This window comes from Macaca mulatta, chromosome 2, assembly GCF_049350105.2.
Source record: "Macaca mulatta isolate MMU2019108-1 chromosome 2, T2T-MMU8v2.0, whole genome shotgun sequence".
Taxonomy (NCBI): domain Eukaryota; kingdom Metazoa; phylum Chordata; class Mammalia; order Primates; family Cercopithecidae; genus Macaca; species Macaca mulatta.
This window is the reverse complement of record NC_133407.1, coordinates 159,168,469-159,182,243: the sequence shown is the minus strand read 5'-3', so window position 1 is coordinate 159,182,243 and position 13,775 is coordinate 159,168,469. Positions and strand designations below refer to the sequence as shown.

At 46.7% G+C, this 13,775-nt stretch overlaps 1 protein-coding gene across 15 annotated transcripts in view; it reads left to right on the top strand.

Moving 5' to 3' along the window:
* The window catches only part of KALRN (kalirin RhoGEF kinase), a 693,044-nt gene that overhangs the window by 542,758 nt on the left and 136,511 nt on the right, over positions 1 to 13,775 (top strand). For 4 of the 15 annotated variants that reach the window (XM_028844574.2, XM_028844573.2, XM_028844572.2 and 1 more), the window contains exon 1: positions 11,449 to 11,870. The exons of 7 other annotated variants lie outside the window; for them this stretch is intronic. In XM_028844574.2, coding sequence (XP_028700407.1) covers positions 11,786 to 11,870 — 85 coding nt within the window. In that variant the 5' untranslated portion in view covers positions 11,449 to 11,785. Of the gene's footprint in view, positions 1 to 11,448; positions 11,871 to 13,775 lie in introns of those variants that run through there. 4 more of the 15 variants (XM_028844569.2, XM_015130044.3, XM_077993773.1 and 1 more) reach the window with 1 other exon arrangement.

Genomic DNA, 13,775 nt, shown 5'->3' with positions numbered 1-13,775 from the left:
TGGAAGACCTGAGTCTGAATCCTGGCCACTGGCTAGATGATGACCTTGGATAAGACACTTAGAATCTATTAAATAAGCCGATGTGATCACACACCTGTGGTCCTAGCTGCCTGGGATGGGAGAGAGGATGGCTTGAGTTCAATGCTGCAGTGAGTTATGATTGCACAACTGTACTCCAGCCTAGGCAATGGAGCAAGACTCCATTTCTAAAAATTCTAATTTTAAAAAAATCTGAGAAATTGATTAATAGCACTTAAACTCCAACAAGGTAGACTCTCCAGCCCAGTTATGCCTCATCAAAGGTGGTCAAAATGTGAAGTTCCCTGCCTGCTCTTTGTCTAAGTTCTGATACCTCTATAGGGCTAAGTACAGGGTGTTTCCAGCCTGAATCATCCCCAGGATTGTTCAAGGGGTCAGGGTTCTCTTTCTAGTTTCCATTGGTTTTCTTTTTTTCTTTTTTTTTTCCCAGACAGGGTCTCACTTTATCGCCCAGGCTGAAGTTCAGTGGCATGATCAGGGCTCACTGCAGCCTTGACCTCCCAGGTTCAAGTGATCCTTCTGCCTCAGCAACCCCCAAGTAGCTGGGACTACAAGTGCGAGCCACTGCATCTCCATAGGTTTTCAGAGGCCCCAGCATAACCTCCTGTCTGCACCGGCTCCCTTCCCTCAGTCTCTATTCCTAACCTACCCTGGGTCCTTTCCACAGTCCACCAACAGCAGGTCCATCTGGTTCTGTGATTTCCCAAGAAATAATGGCTTATTCCTCTCGTAACTTTCTTTTGACTTTAACCCAGAGGATTGAGATAATATCTGATATATTTGAGCTAAAAATTCAAGTTTTTCCTTGGCTTATACCTCTGGCACCTCTCCATGAGCTATTCTCTGTCATTAATTCTGTGGTACTTGAAGGTAACATTTGGACCACATTATGGAGATGGGCTGACCCATGTGATGGGAGTTGTGCTGACACTGTGAGTGTTGGGTGTATATGAGAGGAGTTTCGTGAAAACTGCCTCAGGCCTACTTTGTTCTGGTTGAGATGTCCTGCCTGTGGCCACATCCATCTAATACTATTTAGGACATGAAAGGGCTTAGAATCAAAGCCTCAAATAGGAACATGTCAGGCCAGGCCACATCCTTCTCTAAATACAACTCAGTGTCGTGCTGCCTCCAAGTAGAACTGAAGCAGGAAGACCCAGGTGTCCAGGGAAAGAGCTGGTCTCTCTGGGTCCCTCTGCAGAGATCCTGCATTTTTGCTTTTTGTAACCAGCCTGCTGTGACTTTCCTTATGTTAAATGCCAATTTCAACAGTATGTTTTCATGCCTGCTGGTGCCCACCATAAATCTGTGACATCTGCATGATGATGATGCCCCTTATCATCCAGAGGGAAAGTCAGTGGGAAGCTTGAATATGCCCTTTGGAGCCACATGAACCAGCTGATGGAGCTCAGAGCTAAAATGAGAGCCTCAGGATTTGATCCCAGAGAAGAAAGGCCGCCACTGACTGCTTTCTGAGAAGAAGCTGAAGATGATGGAGAGGAGGTTACCCTAGCAAACAGAATGTTCCCCCAGAGGAAAGATGGTGCAGTTTTCTTGCTTACGGCTAGCTAAGCTGAAAGCACTTTCCCCCTAGAAGAATACAGGGACCCAGGAATGACATGCACTGAATGTGACTTGGGGAAAAGAGAAGGCAAGGCAGTGGTCTGGACGATCTTGGGATGTGCCCATCCTGTCTGCTCAGGGAAGGGCAGAGATGGGAGGACCTCAAAGGCCTTGAGGAGCAGCCCTTGCAGGCCAAAGCTCTAGGAGCTCTCAGCAACAGGATTCTGATGCTGCTGGGCAGGACAGAGCAGTCAGACCCTCCTCTCACCGCCACACCGCCTTCCCTGTGTCACTTGCTCCTTGAGAACAACTCCTCACCGAGGATCTATGTGGGGGTGAAACTGCAGCCTTAACCCAAACCCTGCAAACAAGCATGAGAAGTCTTTCCTTTTACTACTAACTGCCGTTCCGAACACCAGCCCTCTGCCCTACAGGCAGTTATTGAACAGCCTGCCCCCTTCTTTGCCCCTGTGGTAGGACTGGGTTGTCTTGTTTTCTCCCCATGTCCACTAACTCCAGCCAGAATCTTGATTCTAAGATTGTACCCACTTGCCTTACTTTCCACATGGCTCTCTAGGCCGCAGGAAGTCTGGCTCCTGATCTTTGTACACAGGAGGGCTCTGAATAGATAATTGCCGTTGCTTGCCCCCAGCTGCAGGGAGGTGGCCCAGGCTGAAGGCCCTTCTCCGCTCAGAATGTTCCAGTGTCTCCTGTCTCACTTCGAGTACAACGAAGTCCTTTCTGTGACTGCAAAGAGGCTCCACAAAACCTGTTCCGGAGCCTATTCTCTGACTTCATCTCCTATGTATTCATTTCCTGTTGCTGCTGTAACAAATTACCGCGAACATGGTGGCTTCACACAACAACACAAACTTATTATCGTACAGTTCTGTGGTTTGGAAATGCAACACGAGTCCCCACGGGGTAAAATCAGTTTCAGCAATCAGGGCCACATTCCTTTTTGTAGGCTGTTAGGGAAAAGCTGTTTCTTACCTCTTTGCCTCTTCCAGCTTCCAGAGGCCACCACACTTTCTCCATCTTCAAAGCTAGCAGTGTTGCATCTTTCTGATCCTCCTTCCATAGTAGTTTCCCCTGGGCCACAGTGGGAAAGGTTCTCTGCTTTTAAGAACACCCACAATTACACTGTCCTCACCAAAATGATCCAGCATAATCCCCTACCTCAGCGTCCCTAACAGAATCACATTTGCAAAGTGTCTTTTGCCATATAAGGTAACATATTTATAGGTTCTGGAGATGAGGATGTGGACATCTTTGGGGGACGTTATTCTGACTACCAGTCACCTGACCAGCCTGCCTCACTGAGCCATTCACCAATCAAGCCACACATATGCTCACCTCAGGGCCTGACCTTTTGTTCCCTCTGCTTAGAACAAGCCAGATACCCCAGATCCTCAGATACCTGGATATCTTGCTGTCACACTTCCTTCTGCTTGAATGTCACCTGATTAGAGAGGTCTTCCCTAACTCCCATCCTCTCCCATCACACTGTATACTCCCTCCTCTGTTTTACTTTTCTTCAATGCATTTATCACTTCCTGATATATTTGTTAATATTCCTCTGCAAATCCTCCCTACAAATACAGGGATTTTGTCTATTGTGTTCCTTGCCCTATCCCCAGCATCTAAAACAGTGGCTGCCATGTAAGAAGTTCTCAGTAAATATTTATAGAAAGGAGGGACAGATCATGCATCAAGGACCTCTGCAGTGTTCTTATGTGAAGGACCAGGCTCAGCATGTAGAACGGTAGAGGAAACTGGCTTAAGCTTTAGCAGGAAGACCTGAGGATGGGAATGGGGAATCATGTTCTGATGCTAGGAGTCCTGACTGAGGAAGTCTTCTCTGGGGATGTATGGGTTAAGTACCTCTCATTTATTTGGACTGGTTGAAGGATGAGTAGGTCATTATCCACATTCCATTATTGGCAGATGTATATCCTTTCTATTATTGGAAATCCTCAATAAACTCACCTGAGTTACATCAAGACAAAATCCACTTTCCATTTGACTCATCAGAAACATCTTCACTGTACCCCATGAATCTACATGGAGCTGCTATTTGTGCCTGTAGGACGGAAGGTGGCATTGGCAGAATTAAAATGCCATCCCGCATAGTGGACACTTAGCAATTATAAGTTTACCTTTAATTGAAACTCAGAGTGATAGACTGGCACTCTTTTACTGCCCTACTTTGGGAACACTTTGACCTACTTAGAGGTAAACGTTTTTGGAAATGGATAAAACCTGGAGTGGTTTGTTTTTAGCAACTCCAGCTGCAGCCATCTTTCACTTTGATAAATAGCTCATCTGCCCCTGAGCTCAGGCCAGCTCAGGCGGCTGCTCAGTACAGATATCCAGGAACCTGTCCTTGTTGCCAGTAGCTCTTCCTTTCTGTCCTCACAGAAGAGGAATGTTGGCCATTCTGGGGAGACATCTGTGTCCTCTGTGTAATCCCACAGTCTTCATCAGTATGTCCTGAACCACCCCTCTACCTTGAACCTGGTTCAGACCAGAGAGTAATCAGTAGTACTTCCTGGGGAAAAAAAAAAAGAGGGTGGCTGCAGGCTGAGCTGGGGCCTCTCTTGAGGATAAGTGAGACAGCTAGAAAGAGGCAAACAGGTGTCAGGTGGGCAAGTGCAGATGAGCACATTTAAAGGCCAGTAGGTAAAGACATATGGGCCAAGCTTAGTAATGGTTCAGTCATTAGAGTCCAGGAGCTGTCACCAAGTGGATGATGGTACGCATGGGGCCAGCAGTGGTGCAGTGGTTAGACCACATTAAACAGAGATAAAAAGAAGAGATTACTATGCGTGATTCTGGCAAGCACACTTTTTCTGTACACATTACTGTTAAAATAACACGTATTACCTGGGAATAGTTACCCACATAGATATTATACACTTTTGAAAAAAAATATTTGGGCTGGACACAGTGGCTCATGCCTGTAGTCTCAGCACTTTGGGAGGCTAAGGTAGGATGATTGCTTGAGGCCAAGAGTTCAAGACCAGCCTGGGCAATGTAGTGAGACCCCATCTCTATAAAACGAAAAAATTAGGCAGGTGTGGTGGTGCATGCCTGTAGTCCCAGCTACTTGAGAGACTGAGGTGGGACCCCATGATTTTGAGGATACAGTGAGCTATGATTATACCACTTCACTTCAGCCTGGATGACAGAGCAAGACTCTGCCTCCAAAACAAAACAAAACAAAACATATTTGGAGTTTAAAATATTTGTAGTTCAAATTAAATATAGAAGCAATGTACACATTATACCTTCTCTAATTGAAGTGTTTCTGGTTACTGATGACTATTGTCTCAATTCCTCTTTTTCATATAAAGAAGAAACACCTACCTTATGTCCACTACTGCTCTGTTTCCATTTCTTTTTTCTGCCACAGCAAATTAAACCAACTTCTGCTAGAATTCACCCTGTTCTTCTTTGTCTTTTCTCAGGGAACAGACCTTATTTAATTTACATTTTCTTTATAAACTCCCAGATATAGGTTAGCTTGGTGACTTGCAAACAGTAAATGTTCTAAGACCAATTATTTGTTGAATAAATGATTAGTACTTAGAAAGCATCTTAGATGTTTAGGCCACAGCCACAAATGGAGGCCAGGGCTTGGTAATTTGGGAACATTGATTAGCCATCCTGGTATCAGCAGTCAGGCAGTTCATAGATCAGAAATCTACACAGGGAAGATAAGAATTAAGGAACCTGCAGTTAGCAACCAGGGAGCATGGCAGGCAGTGGAAGAATGGGTCAAGGGACTGATGGTCAGAGTCTGAGAAAGTAAAACCATTTGGGTCCAAGTGTTTCCTAAACTCTACAATGCAGGAACTCATCCACAGTGTGAGTGGCCTTGGGCCCCAAAGTCAGTGGTTCTCAGCCATGACTTCACATTGAAATCCTCTGCAGAGCCTTTTAAGACCCATAGATTGGCCGGGCATGGTGACGTTTGCCTGTAGTCCCAGGTACTTGGGAGGCTGAGGCAGGAGAATCACTTGAACCTGGAAGGCGGAGATTGCAGTGAGCCAAGATGTGCCCCTGAACTCCAGCCTGGATGACAGAGTGAGATTCCATCTAAAAAAAAAAAAAAAAAAAAAAACCTTATAGAATCCAAACCTGGGGGTGAGTGCTACAGGTGAGAATCACCCCTGTGGGGAAAGGAGGGCAAGGGAATGGTTGCAGTGGAGGTAAGGAGATCAAGGCCTGGCCTCTGCAGTCACCAGGAACCATGTTCACGGCTCACTGAGCCTATGTTCCATAAAAGGTCTCAGTACTTGTCACAGTAAGAAGGATCTTACATGAATCTCTAGGCCTGAATTGGGGCGTAGTTGCTATTCCTTCTGTTTCTGTCCTGAGCGCTAAGAAATGTGGGGAAATGATTGTGATTTAGTAAAATTCTATTCCTGACCATCTGAAGAGAATAACCCTAAAGGAAAAAAAAAGATGGACATATGTCTGTTGGTGGAAGAGACAGGTGCCTGAGGTCTTGGTCCAGTGTTACTGAAGGCTGTGGTTAATGTGGAGGGAGAGGCAGTCACACTGGTGCCTGAGGTCAGGCCCGGCATTGTGGTACACCTGGCCCACTACATCTGCAGGCTGATACCAGGAATTCTTTGGGGTTCACTGTTGTTGGAAATGAGGGTGGGACATAAAGTTGTCACATAGGTAGGCAGACAGCTTTATTCATGTAAAATGGACTTAGGCTGCAGGTATCACCGAAGACAAAGTCTGCCAAAAATATAAATGAGACTCAGTCACCTAGTTGAAAAGTAAGACTACTTTAGAGATATTGCTTATAGCTTAGGAGTTTTTAGCCTGAACTTTGGGAGTGGGTGAGTAGGTATGTGAAAACCCTGAAATAATAGACATTCAACTGGCTTACACAAAAAGGAATGTATAAGCGAGGGGCGGGCACAAGTAAAGTCTAGGAATAAAGCTTTAGGAAGAAGCCTCTCTAGCTACTCAAATGATACCATGAGAAACCGACCTCTCTTTTCTTCTCTCTCATCTTTTTCCTGTGTTGGCTTCATTCTCAGAGAGCTTCTTCCCACATTGTTATAGCAAAATACCCCCAGCTGCTTTAGGCTAACATTCCATCAACTTAGAAATCTTGTAGAAAGAGATTGCTGTTTTCTCAGATGTTCTTGCTAAGATCTCAAGGTTTATGCTCATTGCATAAACTCGAGTCATGTGCTAAATCTGAACCAATCCCTGTGTCTGCCTGGTCACACCCAGGTCATGGGCTTATCTTTGGAGTAGAGGGTGGACAAGGGGAAGATGTCAGCCACACCCAGAAACGTGGCCTGAGAAGGGAGGAGGGCTGGTTCCTCAAAGACAAGTCAAGGTGCTGTTACAAAAAGAAGAAGGCACAGATGCCAAATAGGCAAGGAAAATATCCAATTCTCGAGTAGGTCTCCGTGTGTTTCTGTACCAACAACATCGGCCTCACCTGGGAACTTGTAGCAATGCAAATTCTCAGGCCCCACCCCAGACCTACTAAATCAGCAACTCTGGGAGTGGAGCCTAATAATCTGTGTTTTAGCATACCCTCCAGGTGATTCTGATGTATACTCGAGTTTGAGAACCACCATACTGCACCAGTGGTTTTCAAACTATGCTGCATATTACAAACACCTGGGGAACTTTTAAAATCCTTGTGCCCAGTTGCACCCAAAGTCAATTGATCTAAATCTCAGGGGGTGTGTGGGGGTGGGGGAGGGGAGACTCAGGCAGCAATGATCTCAAACTTGGTTCCACCCCAGAGCCTAAAAAATACCAATGCCTCATATTTTTAAATGCTTCCCTTCTGATTCTTATCAGCACCAATGTTTTAAAATTATATCCTCCACCATCCCTTCTAAATTGTTTTGAGAATATTAACTTAAAACAGCTGGATAAAGGCTAGAAGATCTAGGCCTCTATTAAACCCCTCAACTAATAAACTTAGTCACATATCTGATGTGGATTCACTTTTCTCTCACATTCGTGATGAGTCTGTCCTAGTAGCTAGCTTCAGAAGGACTGAAATTGTTTCAGTTCACCAACGTAGATCCAGTACCTAGAACAGAGCCTGACACAGAGTAGGCACTCAGTAAGTATTTGATGAATTAACGGGTAGGTCCACAAACAGTTAGTGTCCCCATGTTGTTCAAGATTTCCTTGATGGCCAGGTATGGTGGCTCACACCTGTAATCCCAGCACTTTGGGAGGCCAAGGTGGGGCGGATCGCTTGAACCCAGGAGTTCAAGACCAGCCCAGGGAACATGGCAAAACCCTGTCTCTATTAAAAAGAAAAAAGAAAAAGAAAAAGAAAGAAAGGAAAGGAAAGGATTTTCTTATTAGGTTGTAGACATTGGCTAGTCTCATTCTGGAAGGCAAGTGAGGATGGCAATGGGACTCTTGGGTTATTGGTTATTGCTGTCTAACCCCAGAATGAATCTCCAGGATGGCCAAAAACGTATTGACCTTGCCAACTTAAGAAAGGAGGAGGTTCCTAATGGTTTTATGCCTTTGAGAGTAGGATGAATTCCTGGGTTATAAGAATTAGTAGAGGCTGGGTACGATGACTCACATCTGTAATCCCCAAAATTAGATGCGCGTGGTGGCGCACATCTGTATTCCCAGCTACTCCGGAGGCTGAGGCAGAATTGCTTGAACCCGGGAGGCAGAGGTTGCAGTGAGCCGAGATCGTGCCACTGCACTCTAGCCTGGGTAACAGTCTCTGCTCAAAAAAAAAAAAAAAAGTATCAGTGGAAACATGCCCAATGGATCCATTTTGCCTATAGTGGACTACTTTACGGTCTGCTGGTATTTGATTTCTAAAGTAAGAGTTGGGTCTTCCTCAAACATGTAACTCAAGCCAGTTTCTGCAAGATGGTATGTCATTAGTCTCTTGCAAAGAATTGTGACAAAAAAGTGATCCAGTGTTATCTGAACACAAAAACCAAGAGGGAATATTGCAGTAAAAAACAAACTGGTTATTCCCCATGAAATTTTGAAGCATCTTTGAATTCCCATCATAGTGCCCCCAAAATGTAAAAAGAGATGGATTGGGTGGGTAAACCAAACATTGAGCCTTAGACCATAGCAACCATACTATGGATCACAAGCAAATAAAGTTATTTTTTACAGACATTTTTGGTCTGGGCTTGCAAGAAAAACAAAATATGTACTGTCTTTGGTGACATGGAAGAGAGAACTAAATAATAGTGCCGGTTGCTGTGGGTCGGAACTGGAACCCAGGATAACTATGTGAGGATTAAGGATCCTGCAGTAATTCAGCCTGGCAAAATGAGACTGACCAATTATCAGGATGGTCAGTGAATCAGGAATCTTGGGTGCAGACAGCATGAGCAATTTTTTTTTTTTTTTTTTTTTGAGACAGAGTCACTCTGTTGCCCAGGCTGGAGTGCAGTGGTGCGATCTCGGCTCACTGCAACCTCCGCCTTCCGGGTTCAAACAATTCTCCTGCCTCAGCCCCCAACGTAACTGGGATTATAGACATGCACCACTATGCCCAGGTAATTTTTGTATTTTTAATAGAGATAAGGTTTCACCATGTTGGCCAGGCTAGTCTTGAACTCCTCACCTCAGGCAATCTGCCCACCTTGGCCTCCCAAAGTGCTGGGATTACAAGCGTGAGCCACTGTGCCCAGCCAACATGACCAATTTGAACTGTAATTTCTCTGTTTTTGTATATGTTAGAAAGAGCACCAGAGATTCATTTCCTGCTTGACAGTGACATTCTTATGTAAACCTTGCCAAGAGAAACCATCAAGGAGATGGCAGTAGTAGAAATAGAGGGTAGATTTTTGACTTTATGTTCTACTGTTCCAAAGGGGCGAAGCTTTTTAGAGTTCCTCTTTAGAATTAAACCATTAAAGCCTCATCGTAGTTTATTAATTCAGTTTCTTCAAAGGTAAAACAGGAAACTACTTTACAAGGTTTTTTAAATGAGATAATATATGGAGAACATGGAGGAAACTGCTTAGCATATAAATGCTCAATAAATGTAAGCTATTGTTACTCATTAGATCATGCTTTGATCATTTACTGGTATCCCAACCATGTGGCAGATGCCTTGGCACATATTTTTTTTTGAGGGGGGTGTAAGCTGGGGGGGATGGGGTCTCACTCTGTTGCCCAGCCTGGAGTGCAACAGCACAATCATGAATCACTGCGGGCTTGACATCCCCAGGCTCAAGTGATCCTTCCACCTCAGCCTCCCAAGTAACTGGGACCACAGGCATGGTCCACCAAGACCCGCTCATTTATGTATTTATTCATTTATTTTTATTATTTGTAGAGACAGGGCCTCCCTGCATTGTTCAGGCTGGTCTCGAACTCCTGGGCTCAAGTGATCTGCCTTGGCCTCTCAAAGTGCTGGGATTACAGGCATGAGCACCCATGCCTGGCTGTCACATAGATAAATAAAGCACAAATCTAAGCATGGTTCCAACTGGGAAAGGAAGCCCCAAATCCTGGTAACTTTTAAAAGCCTTGTCCCATGAGTGTGTTTCTTCCAGGAAGGCATTGGTTACCTGGGTGATCAAGCTTCTGTTTTTCATTCCTCCCACAAACTTCCCTTTTTCCTGATGAATAGGCCCTCTTTATGAGTGTTGTGTGTTTCCAGCAGGCCCTTTGCCCTAAAGCTGGACACAAAGGAATGGGAGAGACATCCTGTGAGTAATACAGTGGTTCGTGGAAAGGCCCCACTGGTGTAGCCCAAGTGGACTTCAAGGGGGTTGTGGAAAGCAAGCTTGACCTTGAAACATGAAAAAGCTTTAAAAGACAGGGATAGGGATATAAGTAAAGGAATGACAGGTCTACTGGGCATATTGGGCAGGGGGGATGGTGAATGGCAGTCTTGCGCCATAAGTAAGATGTTTGAAGTTTTTCTGTAGGTATTAATTCACCTGGAAATATTAAACTTCACTTCTGTAACAGGATGTTAGCCACACCCAGAAACATGGCCTGAGAAGGGAGGAGGACTGGTTCCTCAAAGACAAGTCAAGGTGCTGTTACAAAAAGAAAAGGAGACAGATGCCAAATAGGCAAGGAAAAAGTCTGAATCTCAAGTAGGTCTCAGTGTGGTCCTGTACCAACAACATCAGCATCATCTGGGAACTTGTAGCAGTGCAAATTCTCGGGCCCCACCTCCTACCTACTAAATCAGCAACTCTGGGAGATATCCATAGATATTTTTAAATTCTACCATCGGCTGCATGTGGTGGCTAATCCTAATGCTTTGGGAGGCTAAGGCAGGAGGATCACTTGAGCCCAGGAGTTCAAGACTAACTGGGGCAACATAGCAAGACCCTATCACTATTAAAAAAAACTTTTAAAAAGAAAATCTACAACCGTGGAAAATAGGAATTCTTTTACATTTTTTTTTAATGGGGAAACTGAAGATAAAAGGTGAAGTGACTTGCCTAAGGTCAAACAGCTAGCAGGTGGCAAAACTGAGCTTTGAAGGTTGGTTGTATGATTCCAAACCCAGTGTTTTCACGTCATTACAGTTGGAGAGCTGATCAAGATGAGGCACTGTTATCATTGTTAGTAATCAGCATTACATGGAAGGAAAGAAAGGGTTGGGGACGGTGTTTTCAATACAGAGGAGGCTGTGGGGAGGGAACAGGTGAGGCTGCGAGGAAGAAAAGGGCATCCCTGAGTCTTGGACATTCTAAGTCTGCCTCTCTCTCACCTCTTTGGCCCCATCTAGTTATTTTTTTTAAGCCAACGCTCATTGTGGTGGCCTTTGAGGGGAGGAAGTTGCACATAAGGAGTACCTACCTGTTTGGTGCCAAGGGCTCAAACTCCACCCATTTGCCCCGTGCCCACAGCGCTGGTGCCACTGACAGCGTTGCATAAGGCTCTGGCCGCTGCTGGCCAGGTCTCCTGCGCACAGCTGGACCTTGGAACTCCGCCCCTTAGGCCCTCCCTCCCCGCCCGGCCCCTCCCCGCTTCCCAAGGTGGCAGTGGCTCCCAGTAAGTCAGAGCTGCGGCCGGCCGCGGTGCGGGGAGAGCACAGCGGGGAGGGCGGGAGCGAGGGCGGGAGCCGGCTCTCGGGCGGCGGCGCTGAAGTTTCCTTCCCGCCGCGCTCTCACCCCGGGCTGGTGCCCGGTGCCATGCGGGAGCGCTGGGGCGGCGGGGCAACATGAAGGGCGGCGACAGGGCTTACACCCGAGGTCCCTCTTTGGGGTGGCTCTTTGCTAAGTGCTGCTGTTGCTTCCCGTGCAGAGGTGAGTGGCTGTCGGTGGCCTTGGTGCCTTCCCTTAGCCAGACTGGTCGCGCTGAGCCCGAGGGAGGCTGGTAGGGAGGGAAGGGTTGGGGAGGCCTCTGGGGTAGGGGGATGGGGGTGGCGATCAGGAGGGCGGCGAAGGCAGAGTTTGCTGCGATCCGTTTCACAGTTCCCCAGACAGAACGCGCGCGCTCGCTGGCCGGCGGTGTGGTTCTGACTTGGATGCGGAGCTGTTGTTTGGGAACTCAGTCACTTAGCAGCGACTTTGGATGTCAGGGCGCCAGCCTGCTGGGGAGTGGGATGCGGACGCGTGGGTAGGAAGGGGACGCAGAGCCGCGTATGTCCCTGTAGTGGCGGAGAAGTACCTCACTTATTGACACATGGATCTCAGCTGCGGGATTAACGCGTGACTCCTGGCTACAGGAATGTGTTTGACACCTGTGTCTACACCAGGAACTATTTTTGCCAAGTGACAATTTTCTCATACGACTGGAGCACATTTTTTTTCTGCCTGGGTTTTCACAGGCCAGCGTGGATTTGCAGCTCTGGGCCGGAGCTTGGCTCATTAATTAACAACTCTCTCTGTGCCCAATTAGGACTGTATTTAATTATTCTGCTAATCTTAATGTTGTGGAAGAGACTTGGAGGAAGCACCCAATTTCCCCCAAAGCAGCTGGCGAGCAGGAGGGCGAGAAGGATCACAGAGGGAGGGTTCTCAATGGTGTGGCTTCTCCTGAAAAAGAAATCAGAACCTTCCCAAATAGGATAAGCAGATGCTCCTAAGGCTGTTCCTGTGACTTTAACACACGCTAGGAGAGTGGGGGAAGACTGTTTTTGTGTGGGTGGAAATGAGAATGTAGCCCCTACTTGACATTTGCCCTTTTAAAAAGTTTCACCTTTTGGGCCTCTGGCTTCCACCCCCATTTACAATACCCCACCCAGTCTCTCATCCCATCCGCTATGCAAAATCCTGATGGAACTTTCTGGCCGAGTTACTGGTGAATAAACTTCATCCAAGCCACCTTTCACCATCCTCTATGCCACAAACACACAACATAGCCCTGAGAAATTTTCTATCCTGAGCAGATTTAAGGTTACCAAAATTAATTAAATCTGAATGACTTTTCCTGCAAGTCATTAAGGTCATAATCTTAGCGTTAGATGGTCTCAATCTCTGCATTTAATTAGAATAGCCTGGAACTGTGTGGTTTTGAGCTCTAAAAACCAGAATTCAGATGAAGAAGGAATGTGAGGGGCCAGGGACCCTCTAAGTCTGATTCAGAAACATTCAAAACCAAGGCTGGGAATTGAGGGAAAGGGGGAATAAAGCACGGAGGAAGCAGGAAATGGCCAAGGGGAATCTGAGTGGGTGGGTTGGCTCCAAGGCTGCCCTGCTTTCCCCGCGAAGGGCTTCTCTGCAGGATTTCTTGGGAGTCCGTTTCCTGTCAGACAGAATGTGGGGGCTGGGGTGGTGCTTATCTGAAGCCCCCACAGCTGCCTCCTTGAGTCCAGATATGTGACAGTCCTGGCTGCCCTGCAGGGTAACTCTCTGGGGGTCTTGCTGGCCTTTGCTTTGTTGAGAAATTGCCTGACTTTCCCTCTTGCTGCGATGCAGGGGGAGGGGCTGGGGAGCTGGCTCCGGGGCCTGCTGGGTGCCTCCTGCCTGAGGCCTGTGAAGGCAGTGGCTGCTGGCTCCGTGGCTAGGAGAGGAGGCGTGCGAGTGGCTATCGTAGGAGCCGGAGCTGAAAAGGCCAGCGACCCTCAGATGAAGACTGAGGGAGTCAGAGGTCCAAGCAATGAGACCAGTTTGAAAGGAAAAAGAAGGGTGGCAAGGTGGGGGCCCAGGGCCTTCTCCTGCTTTACTCCTCAATCCCCTAGATTGTGAAGATGAAAAACGGGCTCATCA